This window comes from Littorina saxatilis, linkage group LG10 (assembly GCF_037325665.1).
Source record: "Littorina saxatilis isolate snail1 linkage group LG10, US_GU_Lsax_2.0, whole genome shotgun sequence".
Lineage (NCBI taxonomy): Eukaryota > Metazoa > Mollusca > Gastropoda > Littorinimorpha > Littorinidae > Littorina > Littorina saxatilis.
Genome location: NC_090254.1, coordinates 12,846,846 through 12,869,159, shown reverse-complemented (window position 1 = coordinate 12,869,159; position 22,314 = coordinate 12,846,846). Strand labels below are relative to the sequence as shown.

The 22,314-nt window shown below is 42.5% G+C and overlaps 1 protein-coding gene across 1 annotated transcript in view; it reads right to left on the bottom strand.

Moving 5' to 3' along the window:
* Positions 1-298: 298 nt before the first annotated feature.
* LOC138978193 (solute carrier family 35 member E2A-like) overlaps positions 299-22,314 on the bottom strand; it is a 28,184-nt gene continuing 6,168 nt past the window's right edge. Inside the window, exons 3-9 of the mRNA XM_070350858.1 lie at positions 21,478-21,598; positions 17,997-18,132; positions 16,605-16,710; positions 12,977-13,119; positions 10,882-10,935; positions 9,851-10,054; positions 299-6,164 (exon numbers count right to left, since the gene is read on the bottom strand). Coding sequence (XP_070206959.1) covers positions 5,948-6,164; positions 9,851-10,054; positions 10,882-10,935; positions 12,977-13,119; positions 16,605-16,710; positions 17,997-18,132; positions 21,478-21,598 — 981 coding nt within the window. The 3' untranslated portion in view covers positions 299-5,947. The remainder of the gene's footprint in view (positions 6,165-9,850; positions 10,055-10,881; positions 10,936-12,976; positions 13,120-16,604; positions 16,711-17,996; positions 18,133-21,477; positions 21,599-22,314) is intronic.

Below are 22,314 nucleotides of genomic sequence, written 5' to 3'. Positions count from 1 at the left end.
GAAGCAAAACACATGAACACCATACAAATCTAAAACAAAAAGTGTTTTGTAAGTCCTGTGAAATAACTACATGTAGCTCAAGGAAAAACAACAATGGGTGAGACAAGCAAATAAATATATCAGATTCCTAACATTTTGTTATTTCTAAATTCATGAATTATTCTGCTGATGAAAACTCTCACACACACACACACACACAAACACAAACACACACACACACACACACACACACACACACACACACACACACACACACACACACACACACACACACACTTCAAAATGCAAACAAGTAATAACATATAATCACGAAACAAATTAATCCAGAACAACAAAATATACCACAATCAAGGCAAATTCATAATACAGAATCTCTCTCTTTGACCCAAATAAGTTCAGCAGGGATCATCACAATTCAAAGACAAAAATGCTTTAACGTCACAGAGTATCTCTCGCCTGTATTTTAAATATATATATAATTCACAAAGTCAATGAATACATGTTCATGTACAGGGTGACCCAAAAAAAAGAGTACCCAAACAAAACGTCATAAATTGAACAAAAATAAAGCAATCTTCATAAAATTTATTTACACACACAAGTAGCCTCTGCATGATTTGCACAGAAAATGTTAGCGTTCTAGCTTGTCTTTCAGGAAAGTTATGCTCATTCTACAGAACATGCTCCATATGGCCTCCGCGCCAATTCAGGCAAACTTGAACTCGCCGCGCAAAGTTATCAATCACCCGCACACACTCCTGTTGCGAGATTCCGCGAATGGTTGTTGTGATGGCTCGCTTGAGTTCTGCGATTGTCTGTGGGTTGTTCCTGTAGACGTTGTCTTTCAGGAACCTCCAAAGATAGAAATCTGGGGGATTTAAATCCGGGGGAGGCCATTTGGAGCATGTTCTGTAAAATGAGCATAACTTTCCTGAAAGACAAGCTAGAACGCTAACATTTTCTGTGCAAATCATGCAGAGGCTACTTGTGTGTGTAAATAAATTTTATGAAGATTGCTTTATTTTTGTTCAATTTATGACGTTTTGTTTGGGTACTCTTTTTTTTGGGTCACCCTGTAGTTCTGAAGAATGTAATTGTAAAAGGTCAACAAATCAACTAACTCTTGTACCAGGGGCATTTGACATATTCTCACATGTAGGAAAACTGATCTTTTACTTGTTTGTTTGTTTATTTGTTGCTTAACGTCCAGCCGACTACGCAGAGCCATATCAGGACGAGGAAGGGGGGGATGAAGGGGGCCACTTGTCAAACGATTCCTGTTTACAAATGCACTAACCCATTACTTGTGTCCCAGCAGGCTTTAGTAAAACTAAATTAATACCTACTGGAAGATTACCAGTTTCCAGTATGTTAAAATAGGCTTAACCTATCTACTGCTGGACTTACATCAGAACACTAACAGATTAAACTATACATGAATCGCGAGACAAGCGGCAAGAGAAGAGATTTTTGGAAAAAATACAGGTGAATGAGCAAGAAGGCAGAAAAAAGAAAAGAATTCATGAAGAAAAAGAGAGCATGACAGGAAAGAGGAACCAAAAATCTACCTAACAGCAAACTAGAAAGCTCCTGCGGTTCCAAAAACAGGAGGGGCCTTTAATTTCATAACCGCAGTGCCCCACTGCGGGAGATCTTTTACTGCAGTAATAAGATAATCATTATTGAAAGAGAAATGACACACTCGTTCACAAACCAGTAATGACACATACATAGTACTGAATGAAATTACCAAACTAACCCACATCTGGTAATGTGATTTTCGCAAGGTCATATTTCATAGCCCAGTAGCTCAATCAGTTAGTAGAGCACTGGACAATTGTGACCCTCCACCACGAAATGAGTCGCATGTCACCTTTGCATGATTTTCATATTTTTACATTTTCCTAAAGAGTTTTTTATGCTCTATCCAGTGGTGAAAACCGTTTAAGAAAAGAGCGAAAACTGTGTGAGTTATAAGCCTGTGACTAAGGTGACCCTCACACTGTTACCAGACAATCCCCGGACTTATATTAAGCCTAGCGCAGAACCGCGCGAGGTGACATGCGACTCATTTCGTGGTGGAGGGTCACAATTGTGATCCGCGGTTCATGAGTTGGAATCTGTGCCAGGTAAGACTTAAGTTAACTTTATGTGCAGACACAGAGATGGTATCTAAGTTCCACCCCCCTGTATCCAAGTTCCACCCCCCTGTCACCAAAGTGGCATGTAAAAGACCTCAGTCATTTGGCCAGAAATGCAGGTCTTTCTTTCTTTATTTGGTGTTTAACGTCGTTTTCAACCACGAAGGTTATATCGCGACTAGGGAAAGGGGGGAGATGGGATAGGGGGAAGATGGGATAGAGCCATTTGTTAAGTGTTTCTTGTTCACAAAAGCACTAATCAAAAAATTGCTCCAGGGGCTTGCAACGTAGTACAATATATGACCCTACTGGGAGAATGCAAGTTTCCAGTACAAAGTACTAAACATTTCTTACATACTGCTTGACTAAAATCTTTATAAACATTGACTATATTCTATACAAGAACCACTAAACAAGGGTAAAAGGAGAAACATAATCCGTTAGTCGCCTCTTACGACATGCGGGGTGCAGAGAAATAAGGATGTGGAAAAGAAGACTTTTGGTAAGTGAAATAAAGGTGATGGATCCAGTCAGATAGAAATAAGACAACAAGAAAAGAATTGGAAATCTGCAGGGAATAGTAGGGAGAGTAGAAATGCAGGTGGCTGATTACCCCAAACCATGCACACACCAGGGTAGCACAACTCGATCGGTTGTGCATTGCTAGTTCAAATTCCCACCGGGAGGAAACACCCGAATTTCCTAATTAGGACAATAAAGTAATGAAAATAAAAATGGCATTTTGAATGGTACTCATGCAGAGCTCCTTTCAAAGACTGAAACAATGTCACGAAGAATAAAATGCAGAATGCAAATGCTGGTTATAGAAGACCAAGTGAGAAAATGGACTTGATTTCATGAAAATGCCTCATGCAAGAACATGTCAAGTGCCTCTTGTAAAATATCAACATTGCATTCAAATATCTTTCTCGGCACTGTTTAGGAAGTGTCTCGTTTTGTAATTATGTAAAATGTGATGAGCAATACATAATTCAAACTGGTTATCAAATTCACAGAGTTATATATGTACACATATAACATTTAATATTTTAATTTTTACATTTAAATAATTAATCATCATCATTTATGTGATGCAACAACAAACATGACAGAAAACTTTATCCCCTCAGACATGTCAATGTCGTGCCTTCATTCTCTGATGCCTACTTTGCTGACATCAGCTTCATACTTTCTTTCTTTATTTGGTGTTTAACATCGTTTTCAACCGTTCAAGGTTATATCACGACGGGGAAAGGGGGGGGGGGGGGGGGGGGGGAGGGATGGGATAGAGCCACTTGTCAATTGTTTCTTGTTCACAAAAGCACTAATCAAAAAATTGCTCCAGGGCCTTGCAACGTAGTACAATATATGACCTTACTGGGAGAATGCAAGTTTCCAGTACAAAGGACTTAACATTTCTTACATACTGCTTGACTAAAATCTGTACAAACATTGACTATATTCTATACAAGAAACACTTAACAAGGGTAAAAGGAGAAACAGAATCCGTTAGTCGCCTCTTACGACATGCTGGGGAGCATCGGGTAAATTCTTCCCCCTAACCCGGGGGGGGGGGGGGGGGGGGGGGGGGGGGGGTCTCCTACACCTTATGTACTGCCTTTTTCAACAAACCCGACAAAATAAGCAGCTAAAGAAAGAAAAAAATAAATTGTGACAGTCCTTATCTTTCTTCTTTTTGATTTGTTTTCTAGTTTTTGACATCCATTTTGTTTTGTTCTCTCATTTTAAGTTTTGTTTTGTTGTTTTGTTTCTGTATGCTAGAGCACATCATTCAAATCTTTCTGCTTTGATAGATTTTATATCTCTACATCACTGAAACTGGTCCGGCTATCAACGTTTCAAATCACAGAACACAAAGCAACAACCATACTGGTGCCTCATGAACACACCTCTTGAAACTGAAGAATTGCAAGAAGTTTACACACATGAAGAGAATCAAAATATGAAAATACGTACAGGCCAATCATCTGATAAACAAAGGGAACTAAGGACTTTGTACAGCAGTCAATTCAGCGACAGTTTGTTTGTTTGTTTGTTTGTTTGCTTAACTGTCTGTCTCTCTGTCTGTGTGTTCGCGATGCACGGCCAAAGTTCTCGATGGATCTGCTTCAAATTTGGTGGGCATATTCAGGTAGACCCCGAACACAACCTGGTCGATGAGAATTTTCAACACGTGCTCTCAGCGCGCAGCGCTGAACCGATTTTGGTTTTTCTGTTCATCTTCCCAGATCCATTCCCAGTAACTCTTCCTTATCTTCTCCAGTGTTTTGCGTTTATCTGCCTTCCTTCGTGTGGCGTCGATCCATATTCCCGTTACTATTTTTAGAAGGTCACTGTCCACAACGCTCAATCCATATTCCCGTTACTATTTTTAGAAGGTCACTGTCCACAACTCTTCCTTATCTTCTCCAGTGTTTTGCGCGTTTATCTCCCTTCCTTCGTGCGCCGGCAAAGCCGGCGTACACCCGGCAAAGCCGGGTCCCCGGCGAAGCCGGGTATTGGGCTCTACTTCTTTCCGGCAAAGCCGGCTACCCGGCAAAGCGGGTATTCATCTAGTAACTGATATGTGTTGTAACTTATATACATGAACATTTCTCTCCCAGAAAAAAAATCTCAACAAAAAATAAATTCAAACAGTCTCAGTTAACTTCACAAGAATATATAAGTTCCTGTGGAAGAATTAGAAATGGACAGAACTAAAAAAATAAAAATGTTAAAATGGCAAACTTCAGACCTTCTTCTTCTGCCTTCCCAGAAACTTAAGACCAAACATAACAACACAAAATGTCTCATCACTCTGCTTCCACACATGAACAAAATCACAGCATCGATAACAACATCTGAAGTTACGTTTCAGCTTCAATGAAAAAATACCAGGCCAAGAAACTCGCATGATTTAGAATAACACTGAGAAACATCTTCTCTGGCCACAGTCATTATACATGTGAATACACTAACTCAACAAGATGAACACTTCTTCTGCACAATGATTTTGTGGATGTGGATGATCTTGGCTTTGTGATTCATCTCACATTGCGAATGGTAACCTGTTAGTGATAATTCTGTTCATTACCCTTTACTGGAATGCAAATTAGGCAGAAGGAATTCTATGCTGGGTTTTGGGTTCCAATCTGAAACACCCCTGTTGAAATCCAGTCTGAACGCAGAGATCCAATCTGAACGCAGAGATCCAATCTGAACCCAGAGGTCCAATCTGAACGCAGAGTTTCAATCTGAACGCAGAGATCCAATCTGAACGCAGAGATCCAATCTGAACGCAGAGATCCAATCTGAACACAGTTTCAATCTGAACGCAGTTTCAATCTGAACGCAGAGATCCAATCTGAACGCTGAGATCCAATCTGAACGCTGAGATCCAATCTGATCACAGAGATCTGAACACAAGTCAAATCCTACCTATGCTCTGAATGTCCGTGTGGGTGTTGTCAGGGATCATATAATTATCACATGCAGATTGAAATCTGAATTTGAATTCACACATTGGCAATGATTTCATTGAATCTGAATTCACACATTGGCAATAAATTCATTGAATCTGAATTAACACATTGGCAATAACTTCATTCTGACCACACCTTGAAGTGATCAAAATCTCAATGCCGCAGCACCCAGAATACACAACTACAGAAAATCTCAGTCCGCAAAGCCTACCCAAACCACACACAACTCTCAGCTAAGAAGTAAGACCCGCTCTGTACAGTCCATACCACGATGATAAACATAGCAATCTAAGAAGAAATGCCAGTGTCTAGAGACCACCTTCATCACATTTCGTGTACCACCACCTCCTGAGCATCCACGCCCTTGACGTAGCGTTCTCGGACCTGCATCAGGTTGTGGTCGTGCTGCTTGGCCTTGGTGTACAGCAGCACGCCGATTGTCACGGTAATGGTGCCAAGGCCACTCAGGAAAGTCACGGGGTTGCCGAAGAGAAGCACAGAGATCCAGATGAGGAATGCTCTCTTGACTGTGTTTGCCACGCTGAAAGACACACGGCAACAGGTTTATATTGCAGAACTATTTGACTGTATCGGTGCGAAAGAATGAATAAATAATAACAATTCATTACAAGAATCTAATTAATGTCCAGTGAAATGTACACCATAAAGCTGAAAACTGTCTTCAACATGTCTCTATATAACTTCATACTTCATTTAATAACGTTAGTTGCATAAACTTACATTTTAATCTCAGAAAAAAAGAGCCAACAGAAAACTGCTACCAGTGCAGATCTACGAGGGCCCCAAAGGGGGGGGTATCATCACGATCACGGGAAGGGAAATTTTAGCTTTCACGATCACAGTTACCTAGATTTTTGTTTTCACGATCACAAACACCTTGACAAATAGAGGATCATAGAGTGATACAGCTGTGAAAAATGTACGTTGAAAATAAAATGCTTTTCAATAATGCCCATCACGATCACGAAAACAAATGACGATCACGATCACGAGACTTGATTTTTTTGTCATCACGGATCACGGGCAAAGTCCCATCACGATCACAGAAATGGAAATTTCGGCAATCACGGTCACAATCACTCTTATTCAAATTGTCAATGATAGCCTGTTATCTGGTGTTTTTCCATCATTGTTCAAAACTGCACTTGTCAAACCACTTCTGAAAAAACCTAGTCTTGATGTCAATATTTTGAAGAATTATCGTCCTGTATCTAATTTATCATTCTTGTCCAAAGTTTTTGAAAAGGTAGTTTTGAAGCAGCTGTTGTCATATTTGAACACCCATGATTTGATCTCGCACTCTCAGTCCGCTTATCGCCCTTCTCACTGTACTGAAACAGCCCTACTTAAAGTAATCAGTGACATTCTGTCTGCTCTGGATGGTGGTGATGTGTCAGTGCTTACCCTACTTGACCTTTCTGCAGCGTTCGACACGATTGACCATGTCACGCTTCTCCATAGACTTCAGACTCTGTACGGCATATCCGGTCCACCGCTAGCATGGCTTGAGTCCTATCTCATTGGCAGGACTCAGGCTGTGCTTGTCGATGGCCAGATGTCTGTTCCAGCCCCACTTTCTTTCGGCGTTCCTCAAGGTTCAGTACTCGGTCCCATCCTTTTCATCATGTACACTAAGCCCCTCTCCACACTGATTCAAAACCATTCTGTTTTAAATCAGTCTTTTGCTGATGACACCCAGCTGTATAAACCCAGTCCCCCTGCAGAGACACATTCCGCCATCCAGACCATTCAGACATGCATCACTGATGTTAAATCTTGGATGGTCGATAACAAACTCAAGCTGAATAATGATAAGACTGAAGTCTTACTGTGCAAAAAGAAGAACACTACATTTCCCTCTCCCCAACCTGTTTCTGTTCAAATAGGCAACACCGACATTCTTTTCTCACCATCAGCTAGAAACCTTGGATTCACCCTTTCATCTGACATGACCCTTAACAAACATATATCTTTAGTCTGTAGAGCAGCTTATTTTGAGCTTCGTAAGATCAGCACCATTCGCCACACACTCTCCTCTCAAACAACTAACACTCTTGTCTGTGCCTTTGTTCTTTCTAAACTTGACTACTGCAACTCTCTTCTCTCTGGCTGTCCTCTGTACCTCCTGCATAAACTACAAAAAGTCCAAAACTCGGCAGCACGCCTCATTCTCAAAGCACGAAAACGAGATCACGCAACACCACTTCTTCACACACTGCACTGGTTAGCTATTCAAGCCCGCATTGACTAAAAACTGTCCACCCTCTGCTTTAACTTCTTTTCTGGCTCGTCTCCTGCTTACTTCTCTGAACTCCTCACCGTCTATTCTCCAGCAAGACAACTCCGTGCCTCTTCTGACTGTCGCATCCTTACCATTCCACACACCAAAACCAAAACATACGGACAACGCACTTTTACTTTCTGCGCACCCACACAATGGAATTCTCTCCCCTTTCACATCCGCCACTCTCAGTCACCTCAAGCATTCAAACGAGCACTTAAAACGCACCTCTTCAAGAAATACAACCCCTGATTTTGTTTTCTCAGTCCATCAGTAGGCTACATGTAGTGTATTTGTTGTTTTAGTGATAATGTATATAAACATCTAGGACTGTTTTCAGCATTGTTGATAACATGTTCTGTTTGATTAAGGGTATTCAGCTGGTATTTCCTTGTTTTTTACTATTTTATTCATGTTTTTATTACTTAGTTAGTGGAAGAATCTTTTGTAATGTATGTTTGATGGTGTATGCTTTTAATTAAGCGTTGTTGACTATGAATGTAGATGTAAATGCTTGTATAACTGTGTTTTAATTTTAAATGTGTCAAGCGCAAAGAGCATAATTGTAAAGTTATGATGTTGCGCTATATAAATGCTCATTTATTATTATTATTATTATTATAAAAAGGTCAAAAAACGCCAATCACGATCACGATTTTAAACCCTTTGGGGCCCTCATCTACGGAGCTGTTGACATTGAAAGACACTTGCAAAAGACAACAATCCTGGTTCTTCTTCTTCTTCTTCGTTCATGGGCTTAGACTCCCATGTTCACTCATGTTTTTAGCACGAGTGGATTTTTACATGTATGATCGTTTTTACCCCACCATTTATGTAGCCATACGCCGCTTTCGGAGGAAGCATGCTGGGTATTTTCGTGTTTCTATAACCCACCGAACTCTGACATGGATTACAGGATCTTCTCCATGTGCACTTGGTTTTTTGCTTGCGTGTACACACGAAGGGGGTTGAGTCACTAGCAGGTCTGCACATAAGTTGACCTGGGAGATCGGAAAAATCTCCACTCTTAACCCACCAGGCGGGATTCAAACTCACGACCTCCCGATTAGGAGGCTGACATCTTACCACTGCGCCACTTCGCCCGTCACACACACACACACACAATCCAAGTTGACATACAAAGGTTTACTGGTCCACAGGACAAAGAGTATGATGCCAAGTAAGTTCACAATGTTCTGTTAATCCATTTAGGACGGCACCTGCTATAGCCCCAGGACACCAGTGGATTAAGGCTGACAAGTAAAAGAGAGCACACAAAAAAACCACAGGGCCCATAAAGGCAAAGCTGCATATCTTGGGAACACGACGCAATGAGTTCAGTAGTTTATGTGTTGGCCTAAGATTGTCTACCTCGAGGTGCACAACCATGCATATGTGACCCTCCACCACGAAATGAGTCGCATGTCACCTTTGCATGATTTTCATATTTGTACATTTTTCTAAAGAGTTTGTTATGCTCTATTCAGTGGTGAAACCCGTTTTAGAAAAGAGCGAAAACTGTTTGAGTTATAAGCCTGTGACTCAGGTGACCCTCACACTGTTACGAGACACTCCCCGGACTTATATTAAGTCTAGCGCAGAACCGCGCGAGGTGACATGCGACTCATTTCGTGGTGGAGGGTCACATATTATATGAGTAACTATTTCAATTCAGAAGACTAACACTGGACATATGCTCCTTTTTCCACAGATGAAGCAATCATGTTTTTATAGATCTGTCCTTTCACTCACACAAATGCACAAACACACACAGAAGTACACACAATCTCCCCTTTACCCATCCACACGCACACTCTCAGAGCACTCCCAAATCCTCCTCCACTCTCCTCCTCCACCCCCCCCCCCCCCCCCCCCCCCCCCCCCCACCCTATTACGCACCAAAGGCCCCCTTTCTTCCACCTTACCTGTGCGTGACGGGAGAAATGTAGTCCATGAGGACATAGGCGCTGATGGACTGGAAATGGAAGAAGATCCCATTAATGACGAGGAAGAAGATCATGGTGACATCCAGCGTGTCACGCACCTTGTCCAGGTTCATCATCATGAAGCATGCTGGGATCTGGACCCCCACCGACGCTATGCTGGTGTAAAACTGTAGCTCTGCTGGACTGAAATTCATTATTCAAATTTTCATGAATTTATTTTTCCCTGTCTTTTTACGCCTTATACCCCCACCGACGCTACACTGGTGTAAAACTGTAGCTTTGCTGGACTGAAATCAACGATTGAATTGTTCATGAATTATTTTCCCTGTCTGTTACGCCTTACACTGAAGCTATACTGGTGTAAAACCGTAGCTCTGCTGGACTAAAATCAAAGATTCAAATTTTCATGATGTGTTTTTTCCTGTTACGTCTTGTCCCCCCACCGATGCTATGCTGGTGTTAAACAGTAGCTCTGCTGGACTGAAATCAATGATTCAAATGTTCATGAATTTTTTACCCCAGTCGGTTGCACATTTTTTCTTCTTTTTGTGTATGTGAAAAATATAAGCATAAGCTATAAGCATAAGCTAATGTGTCAATTGTAAAAGGCCAACAGCTCAGCCGCTGTAGGGGAGTGTTTGTGAACAGTTTAGGGACATGATCGAATTACAATAACAGTCTGTACTGCAGAAACCTAACTCTTAAAGCTGATTGATAAGATGAGGTCCATATTCAACACAATTATCTGCCAGGTCCATGAATCGTGCTAAGATATTAACACAGAAGCACATATTGTGTATACATGACATATATATATAATATAAGCAAACAAAAAGCATACCAACAAAATTGATAACTCTGTTGCAGTTTACCTGGTTTTCTATTGAGATGTGTAGACATGTATAACTCTTATTCAGAGATACAAATCAACCTAACAAACAGCAATTTGAACAAGCATACACCTTCAGTACTCCTAAAACACAAATAAAAAATACAAACAATATACTCACGTGTATCTGTATTTTTCACCACTTATAAGTAACTTGGAATACACGTTCTGTAAACTGAAACAAGAAAAAACAGTAATAAGGGATAAATGTGGGGCGGGGATGTAGCTCAGTCGGTAGCGCGCTGGATTTGTATCCAGTTGGCCGCTGTCAGCGTGAGTTCGTCCCCACGTTCGGCGAGAGATTTATTTCTCAGAGTCAACTTTGTGTGCAGACTCTCCTCGGTGTCCAAACACCCCCGTGTGTACACGCAAGCACAAGACCAAATGCGCACGAAAAAGATCCTGTAATCCATGTCAGAGTTCGGTGGGTTATAGAAACACGAAAATACCCAGCATGCTTCCTCCGAAAGCGGCGTATGGCTGCCTAAATGGCGGGGTAAAAACGGTCATACACGTAAAATTCCACTCGTGCAAACCATGAGTGCACGTGGGAGTTTCAGCCCACGAACGCAGAAGAAGAAGAAGAAGAAGGGATACATGTTACGAAACAGGATCAAGACAAAAGTAGAAGACAACAAAAAAACAAGAAAGAAAAAAGAAAATAACACAAAATATATACGTTTAGTTTTTCTTTTGCTATAAAATGTTTCTCATTCTTGCCGAATAACACTTTTGGTGTAAATTTGTACTTTTTTGTTTATGTTTTTTTGCCAAGCATATTTTTGTGGGGCGTTTATTCATTAACATCAATTGTTCATTCTCACCTTCTACAGTAATCCTAACTCTCTGATACCATTATTTAACTTCTTTTTAAAAAGTTTTCACCAGGTGTAGCCTCTCCATACCAATTACTACACACGGCCAATACAATCCCACTCCCTCTCCCAATAATCAGCAGGTGTGCTTTCCCCCCTTTCTCATTCACCCCAATAACTAACAAATCATATAAACACTTTGAACTTCAGGAAAAAGCAAAGTGAATACAGTCATTATTTAACTTGACTTTTCTAAACACTCTACGTGCATCCGTCTTTTTGCCACCATAAATGGGCCCCAAACCCACACAAATATTTAAGCGATGAACAGGTTAAAAATCTAGCACGCCAGCAGTTGAGCTACCTTCTTCTTCTTCTTCTGCGTTCGTGGGCTCAAACTCCCACGTACACTCGTGTTTATTGCACGAGTGGAATTTTACGTGTATGACCGTTTTTTACCCCGCCATTTAGGCAGCCATACGCCGTTTTCGGAGGAAGCATGCTGGGTATTTTCGTGTTTCTATAACCCACCGAACTCTGACATGGATTACAGGATCTTTTTTGCGCGCACTTGGTCTTGTGCTTGCGTATACACATGGGGGGTGTTTGGACACCGAGGAGAGTCTGCACACAAAGTTGACTCTGAGAAATAAATCTCTCGCCGAACGTGGGGACGAACTCACGCTGACAGCGGCCAACTGGATACAAATCCAGCGCGCTACTGACTGAGCTACATCCCCGCCGTTGAGCTACCAATCCACCCTGTTTCACATTTCAAGCATGGGCATACTTACAGAGGAATAAAACAACAAATAATCTGTACATAAAGGGGGTCCTTAATTGAGCCCGAAGTCGACTTCCCGAAGACTTCGCAAAGTCTTTTTACCAATAACTCTTTCTTTTCTTTCTTTCTTTATTTGGTGTTTAACGTCGTTTTCAACCACGAAGGTTATATCGCGACGGGGAAAGGGGGGGAAATGGGATAGAGCCACTTGTCAATTGTTTCTTGTTCACAAAAGCACTTATCAAAAAATTGCTCCAGGGGCTTGCAACGTAGTACAATATATGACCTTACTGGGAGAATGCAAGTTTCCAGTACAAAGGACTTAACATTTCTTACATACTGCTTGACTAAAATCTTTACAAACATTGACTATATTCTATACAAGAAACACTTAACAAGGGTAAAAAGAGAAACAGAATCCGTTAGTCGCCTCCCACGACATGCTGGGGAGCATCGGGCAAATTCTTCCCCCTAACCCGCGGGGGGTACCAATAACTCAGTGCTAAAGCTTCGTGCGGCCAGCTTCGGAAAGTATACTTCGCGTAGTCGACTTCGCCCAGTTAAGGACAGGCTTTAAGAAAAGCTCAGATGTACCATACTGTGAAGTCAATGCTTACCATTCTGTGAGGTTTGTGGCTAAAGCAGCGATGAATCCCTGAACGTTAAAACTGAGTTCGTAAGCCGAGCACAGGGCCAGACCCAGCATGATGGGAATGAGAGAGAGGAAGGTGTAGAGGCCCGTGTACTCTCCTATCAAAACCTGAAACACCACAGTCCTCAACAAGTCAACTCAACATTTGCACCCAAGGCACGCCTGTTTCAGGCCGCACACTCAGTTTCCCAAAACTTTCCCTGCTGCCAGCGAGCGCTGATAAGCGCAGCGCCAGCCCAAGCCAGAGTTCTAAAATTACCACGCTGTGGGAAATTGATAACAGCTGTTGTGTGGCACAGGCATATCACAGCTGGGAAAACGTGTACTTTCTGTTTGTTACCTTTACTTATCGTCTCGTTTGTGTGGCTATTGCAAAACGGACATCAGCTGAGAGAGGACATTCTGACCTACACATCGATGCCAAACACGATGTGAATGGTTTTCAAGAGTCTGCACCACAGAGAGTTTGAATAAAGAGGAAAAATCAGGGCTGAGTCGTGTGTTTGATTGTGTGTGTGAGACATGCAACATTTAAACAACAATAGAGATCGAACTATAGTTCTCACAACAAGGAAACATACATGCTGACAAAGTTTAGCATGCCTTGAATAAGAACAACTGACCTGTATTTAGTCTCTCTGATGGGGGGTAGTTGTAGCGGGGCTCAGAAATAGGTCACTGACACGCTACTAGCTAGCCGAGGGGTGAAAGGTATAACGGTACCCTGTGACCGATGCCAGACATTCGCACAGCTAATTGGGACGAATGGGGGAGGGGGGGGGTGGGGCTTGAGTAGCGTGAGTCAGTTTAAATGGAATGTGTAGACTGCTTGGCCAAGATAAGATACCCCCAGGGAGATGTTCACACCATGCAGTTAGAATAAAGGATACACTTGCTTCAACATTCAGTTCGGCGGATTACATTTACTGAGTTGTTCATAGATTGTTGACTGTTCAAAACAGCATTTGAGGAGATTTACTTTAATGTTTGTGTAGTGTTGAATACCAAGGTATGCCAGTGTAGTTTTATTTGTTCATTTCGTTGTTGATTTTAATCAACAAACGTGCAACAAACGGTTTGTTCTGGTCGCTGTGCTAGCTATTACTTCTTTTGTTTTGGAGACCAACCTTTGTTGAAATAAAGAAGGAATCAAAGAAGGAAAGAAAAAGAAGAAAAACGTGACAGTTAATGTTTTTTCACGTGTGTGTTAATAGTGTGAGAAAGTTACATCGTGAGCGTGACACGTACGATATAACGGGTAGCAATGGAAGATCGTCTACATACAAGAGATTTACACGAAGAGAGACTACATCGTATCTGCAGAATATGTGGCTGTAGAAAGTTTTGAAAGAAGCAGATTTGCCATTCCTGTGTGGCCCAACACTCTGGCCTCGACATAGCCCTGAAGAAAAACAAAATAACCATACAAGCCTACCACGGCAGGTCGTTTGTTGGCAACCACTGCCATCGTTACCTGAAAGACGGCGTGTATCAAGACATCTGTGACAGTGTCATCAGGAATGCCATGCAGTCTACAGACGACCACACTTTGCATGCACAGGCAGATGACATCAGCGAAAGGTTCCAGACACTAAACGAACTGTACTCCCAAATCCACAGAGATGTATCTCACAAGCAACCCTACAGAACTGTCAACACCTTGCAAAGCATCGCTAAAAACATCAATGGCTACATGACATTCTTTCGGCTCAACTTCCCCAGCAAAATTATTCCCAAACTTCACATCTTGGAGTGTCACTGTATTGACTTCATGAGGGATTGGGGCTTTGGTCTTGCTTTGCACGGCGAACAGGGAGGAGAAGAAACACACGCCACAGTAAACATTTTAAAAAGCAGAACATACGGACTGCAAACGGAGGAGGCAAAGCTCAGGTTAATAATGACCGAGCATATGACCCTCGTGTCACCTGCACTCCACTCTGTGATACCAGCTGTACAGAAGAGGAAAACAACATAAACTGCATTTCTACGTACTGTCGTCCTGTTACTTGTCATGCCATAAAAGTGTTTTTGGCATGAATTACAAAGTGTGTTTGACATTAATGTTCAGTCTTTTTGCTTCGTGAACTCAATAATCTGTGTAATATCGACAACCGTGCTATAGTGACAACTGTGTCGATCTGACATGAGTGGAACTCTGTGATCCCTGCACTGTAAGCTGAGTGGGCTAAGCGAGTGCCTGTGGAATACCGTTATACCTTCCTCCCCTCGGCCAGCTAATAGCGTGTCAGTGACCTATTTCTGAGCCCCGCAACGATCACCCCCCATCAGAGAGACTAAATACAGGTCAGTTGTTCTTATTCAAGGCATGCTAAACTTTGTCAGCATGCATGTTTCCTTGTTGTGAGAACTATAGTTCGATCTCTATTGTTGTTTAAATGTTGCATGTCTCACACACACAATCAAACACACGACCCAGCCCTGATTTTTCCTCTTTATTCAAACTCTCTGTGGTGCAGACTCTTGAAAACCATTCACATCGTGTTTGGCATCGATGTGTAGGTCAGAATGTCCTCTCTCAGCTGATGTCCGTTTTGCAATAGCCACACAAACGAGACGATAAGTAAAGGTAACAAACAAAAAGTACACGTTTTCCCAGCTGTGATATGCCTGTGCCACACAACCGCTGTTATCAATTTCCCACGCTGTGGTAATTTTAGAACTCCGGCCTGGGCTGTCGCTGCGCTTATCAGCGCTCGCTGGCAGCAGGGAAAGTTTCGGGAAACTGAGTGTGGGCAGGCAGGCTGAAAGAAACAGCCGTGAAGGATCTGCATCAAAACAAAAATAAAACAACAGCAACCAGTTTAGGTAAGTTCTTTATCAAATTTTCGTCAGCCTGGCGCTGACTTTATCAGGATGGTAAGGATAAGTTAAGAAAGATGGCACGTGATGTACAGTCGAGCCTGTCAATAATGACCACACGAGCGACCAACTAAACGTGGTCCTCAGAGACAGGGGGTCATCGGACAAGGGGTCATTATGGGCAAGGGTGGGAGGGGCAAGGGTGGGTGGGGCAAGGGTGGGAGGGGCAAGGGTGGGTGGGGCAAGGGTGGGTGGGGCAAGGGTGGGTGGGGCAAGGGTGGGAGGGGCAAGGGTAGGTGGGGAAAGGGTGGGAGGGGCAAGGGTGGGTGGGAAAGGGTGGGAGGGGCAAGGGTGGGAGGGGCAAGGGTGGGAGGGGCAAGGGTGGGTGGGGCAAGGGTAGGTGGGGCAAGGGTGGGTGGGTCAAGGGTAGGTGGGGAAAGGGTGGGAGGGGCAAGGGTGGGTGGCGCAAGGGTGGGTGGGGCAAGAGTGGGTGGGTTGCCACTGTATCACAAACATTAAATATACCCTGGGCCATACAAAATTGCTAAGAAGACTGCCAAATAACAAGGTTTCCGTTTTTTTCCAAAAGCCTGTGTTGGAAGTCTAAAGTAAAAGCTATCTTACTGTCCATACACGTGTTATATGCCGATAATAAAATCTGTGTTACCTGTGAAATGAAAACTGTGAAGAGAGGAGCTGAGCTTTTCACAGTCTCTGTTTATACCTGTGTTATAAGCCGATAATAAATGCTATGTTATTGCTGAGCATACCTGTGAAATGAAAACTGTGAAGAGAGGCGCTGAGCTTTTAACCGTCTCTGTGAAGGACACAGCCACATACTTCAGTGCCACAAGACCCAGAACTACTGTGGAAAACCTGTAATCAAAAATAGCACATCACTGTACATTCTCCACAAGACGAACAAAACCAAATACTTAAAAAAAAAAGTGAATGTTGAAGTATAGCAACATTTTTCTAACCTTGTACAGAACAAGAAACGCAAACGCTCATAATAAACTCACTTTTATCATAAGTAACATGAATCATGCAGAAACAAATTATCTGCTGCTCTAGTTCTATAGACGTTGAACAAAATGACAATTTTCTATTTTTAGACCCAAACTCGACCCTACTGTGATCTTGAAATACCGCGGAACCCCCCTATTAAGACCTCCAAAAGTCTGAGAAATTCACGTCTTAGAATAAAAAGGAGGAAGTCTTAAAATGGGGGGTGGAGATTTTACAGAGGTTATGAACAAAAAGTCTGAGAAAACAGGGTCTTAAAAGGGAGGAGTCTTAAATTGAGGGGTGGGGGGGGGGGGGGGGGTGGTGTCTTACAATGGGGGTTCCACTATATGACCAGGATCAACCAGACTTGAGCAGGGTTTCATTTACTAGTGCGCCCTGCACCACTAGCGCATTAAATCTGAAAATGTCCCATCACAATTCCCTTCAGTGCGTCAAAGGGCGCATTGAGATTACGTACCACTGCGCCACCAAATGTACATATTACATCGGATCACACACACACACACACACACACACACACACACACAATGATACACAGCGATAACACGATATAGCAGCTAATTCTCAGATGGCACCATATTGCACCATTTTGCATCTTTGGTCAAAACGCGTACAGGCCTCTCCGGCGCTTCTTGCCTTCGACTATGTCCCATCGGAATTCGGTTGAGGGGGACAAATGTCCCATTGCCTTTCTCTCCCAGGCTAAACCCTGCTTGAGTCATGTCCAGAAGTCAATAAAACCTAAACGCATTGAAAGAGGGTTTTGTTTGTTTGTTTGCTTAACGCCCAGTCGACCACAAAGGGCCATATCAGGGCGGTGCTGCTTTGACATATAACGTGCGCCACACACAAGACAGAAGTCGCAGCACAGGCTTCATGTCTCACCCAGTCACATTATTCTGACACCGGACCAACCAGTCCTAGCACTAACCCCATAATGCCAGACGCCGGGCGGAGCAGCCACTAGATTGCCAATTTTAAAGTCTTAGGTATGACCCGGCCGGGGTTCGAACCCACGACCTCCCGATCACGGGGCGGACGCCTTACCACTCGGCCAACCGTGCCGGTCATTGAAAGAGGGGGTTCCACTGTCCAGTGTGACTGAAGCCCCATTACGTGCACCAAAGCCTCACCTCATGGTACCAACCAGCACCATGTTTCTCCAGAAGTTGGGCGGTTTACCCTCCCTGTCCACTGGAGTATAGAATCCCAGTGGCAAGTACATCTGTATGAAGCCGAACATGGCGGTCATCACCATCTGCATGGCTCCTGCACACAAACACAAGAGATATGACATGAGACCAGTGACACATTTCTGACCTGAGTATCCATTCACCAGTACAAATGCATGTACATGCAGTGGCTCTCACACAAACAAAAGAGAAAGGACATGAGACCAGTGATCACGCTAAAGCTATGTTCTTAACCAGAATTTCTGGCTCTCACAGTAACTGAGTAAGACATGCAAACATAAGAGAAATTGCTTAAGACCAGAGATCGTGCCTGCCATTTTCCAACCCAGTATTCCTTCACCAGTACAAATACTGGCTCTCACACGAGCCCTGATCCCTCTCATTTGCAAAACCAGTTATTTCCTAGTCTTTCTCATCCCATCGCTGGGAAATTCCAGCCCCTTCATTCCTCCCAATGAAAAGCCAGCAGCAACAAGAGTTGCGCTATAGAGTTTTGTGCGTGTTAAAGCAATCAGCCACCTGCATTTCTTTGCAAAATGAGGCATTTTCATGCCTCGGCGGTGACACAGAGGTACGGCATGAGTCACATACAGAAAGTTAACCAGTGTCCATTCCAGCCTAGAATCAATGACTGAACTGAAAGTGACAATGGTAAACTGCAATGAACTTGGAACTAGCCAAAAGTGTCCTTACCAGTTCCTTGCACCGTCGCGATATAACCCTTCGTGGTTGAAAACGACGTTAAACACCAAATAAAGAAAGAAAGAAAGTTCCTTGCAGGCGGCATGTCCTGAAAGGGGTATATTTTGGTAGAGAAAATAGAAAAACGGACAACAGAAGGTTTCCTCTTTGAGGCGAACATCCGTCTCCAGGAGACCAAGCCTTTTTATTGTAGAAGACCACAGAGCTAAATTTAGCGTTGCCAGCACGAAAAACTAGAGCTACATCTGCCGCGTGCCAATGTTGGCCTTTACGGGAGGTAACAAGTCTCATCGGAGGGGCCACAGTCATCACAGGTATCACTGTAATAAAATTACGAAATGTCCCCCCCATCCCCATCCCACACCTCCATTCCTGACACCTCTAGCCCAAACCTAGGGGAGGGGGGGTGGGTGTCTTTAAATAGGGGTAAATTTGATGACGAAATGAACTAAATCTTTTTGGAATTTAATTTACTCATATATATATATATGTTATCAGATGAGAGTATCACAGCAGCCAGGTAACGAGAGTCCTTGACCTATGGACATAATCAGATGGGAGAGGTTCTTTCTCTGTCATACAAGGCACACCACACCTCTACACATGGCAGCTCTGCCTTAATGTACGCACCCACCCATACATTCAAAGTCAATCCACTGTATACATTTAGAGCTGCAACAGGTATAAGCTGTGCATCGGCTGTGTATTGATTTGATCCATTGTCATCCGAGGGCATGAACTGCTTCCCAGCAATCCCAATGAGGCAGCTAAATAGTGCATGCATGGCCACATCTGGTATTGAACAGTTTGCAGTCGGCTAATAACACAGCTGGGCCACCTGTGTGTTTAAACTTAAAAGATGCCCTCACTCAATTCTATCTTTTTTATAAAGCAGCCAAGAATAAGTCTGTATGGTCATGCTAAATCCATTGAAGATGACAGTGATCAACTACAAGCCTACAGGAAATATATCCTACCAAAACCTGTCACTTTATCACAGCAAATAAATATGAAAAAAAGATAGCAATACATTCATTTTTACGCTGGGTGGCCGAGTGGTAACGCACTTGCGCTCGGAAGCGAGAGGTTGCGAGTTCGACCCTGGGTCAGGGCGTTAGCAATTTTCTCCCCCCTTTCCTAACCTAGGTGGTGGGTTCAAGTGCTAGTCTTTCGGATGAGACGAAAAACCGAGGTCCCTTCGTGTACACTACATTGGGGTGTGCACGTTAAAGATCCCACAATTGACAAAAGGATCTTTCCTGGCAAAATTGTATAGGCATAGATAAAAACGTCCACCAAAATACCCATGTGACTTGGAATAATAGGCCGTGAAAAGTAGGATATGCGCCGAAATGGCTGCGATCTGCTGGCCCATGTGAATGCGTGATATATTGTGTAAAAAAAATTCCATCTCACACGGCATAAATAAATCCCTGCGCCTTGAATATGTGCGCGATATAAATCGCATTAAAAAAAATTTTTTTAAAAATCCCTGCGCTTAGAACTGTACCCACGGAATACGCGCGATATAAGCCTCATATTGATTGAAAAATATGTCAGGCGCAATCTGGAAGGACCAACTGGTGTTAAATTTCTTTTTCTGTATTTTTACATTAAAAGAATGGTAAAATACCATGTATACCAAAACGCCAATTCCCTGAACGGTTGCTTTTACTAGTATTACTATTAGATTTATCAAAAAAGACTAAGTGTGGTTCTAAATTATTAATACACAACCACATCTTTTTCATAATCTTTCTCTTCGTCTTTTGCGTTCTTTCAACTTTTATTTCATTTCTATTACATTTTCATTTAATTTGTATTTAATGAGGACTGAGGATTTTCATTTGGGGTGAAGGCGCAAACAATGAACTCATAATGTGAAATAAATATGTTTAGAAGTACATGTACACATATCACTTTAAACCTTACACAGCCCACACCTGCCCCACCTGTGATTGGAGCAATATTCTGTTCCTCATGACGTACATAAACTCCCTTACTACACGTACTTCAATTAGCATGAATGAGCCTGATGCAGGGTTAATGGCTGATGTGGGAGGCCAGCCCATCCTATCGCTTAATCACAGGTTTACATGTACAGTCAAACATCTGTTTTATCTAAGACCCTCCACAATAAGTCTCTTTTTTAAGAACCAACTACTGACAAATTGTTAACTACGCTGAAGGTCACACAGTAATCCAGTCAGATTTGTCATACTGAAAATTGTGATAGTACTGTTATCGGTGCCACAATGAAAAACACTGTCTCTCATCTTTCAAAATAATATATTGTACAAAAATATATATTGTACAAAGGTTTAACAACTAAAGTTGAAGCTAATACACTGAAAGTCACACAGTAATCCAGTCAGATTTGTCATACTGAAAATTGTAATAGTACTTTTATGGGTGTCACAATGAAAAACAGTACTGTCTCTCATCTTTCAAAAAAATATAGTGTACATGGAGTGTCCATATATGTCTTAAGATCCCGACCCCAATCTTATCCCCCCATGTCTCTTCCTCTCTCTCACACACACACACACTCCTACCTACATGGAAATCTGATTACATTCAATTCTTCAAATCTGCAAACACCTAAACTAAAGATTTACTGTGAAAGTATCATGTGACGCAATCCAGGACGTTACAGAAAAAAACAGAAAATGGCGAAGGCAAATGCACTATTAATTCAGTAGCCTAGTTTCAATCTTACCTAGCAGCATAGGATCACTGCGTAGCGTTGTCAGGATGTATTTGTTGAGAAACAGCGTGAAGGCAGAGAAGATGTACCACAGGATGAGAAAGCAGAACGCCCGCCCATCTCGCAGTCCTGCCTGCTCGACAAGAATTGAAACCATTTAAACAATCTTCTTCTTCTTCTTCTTCAGCATGTATGACTGTTTTTACCCCGATTTAGGCAGCCATACGCCGCTTTCGGAGGAAGCATGCTGGGTATTTCGTGTTTCTATAACCCACCAAACTCTGATATGGATTACAGGATCTTTTCCGTGCGCACTTGGTCTTGTGCTTGCGTGTACACACAAAGGGGGATAAGGCACTAGCAGGTGACTGCACATAAGTTGACCTGGGAGATCAGAAAAATCTCCACCTTAACCCACCAGGCGGGGCCAGGATTCAAACCCAAAACCTTCCGCTTTGGAGGCCGGCGTCTTACCACCAAGCCATTGCGCCCGTCGCATTTGAACAATCAATAAGACATCAGATTCTATTACAACCACATGCAACACACAGGAATATTAATCTTGGCTTAAGTACATTAAATTCACACAATCAAACACAACAAAGTACAGAGTGCTCACCGAACTGCTTTAACACACAAACACGCAGACATACCTATACAATCAACACATTTTTTGTGTAATAAAAGGTCAATTTGGTGAAAGTAGAAAGCATCCTAATTCCCTTAGTAACAGTTTCTGGAAACAGCCATGAACAACACAGATCTGTAATGTTTTCTGATATATGAAATGCAGAGCTGTCAAACAGTTTTTCGCATTAACAGTTACGATAAGCAAATAATGATTATGTT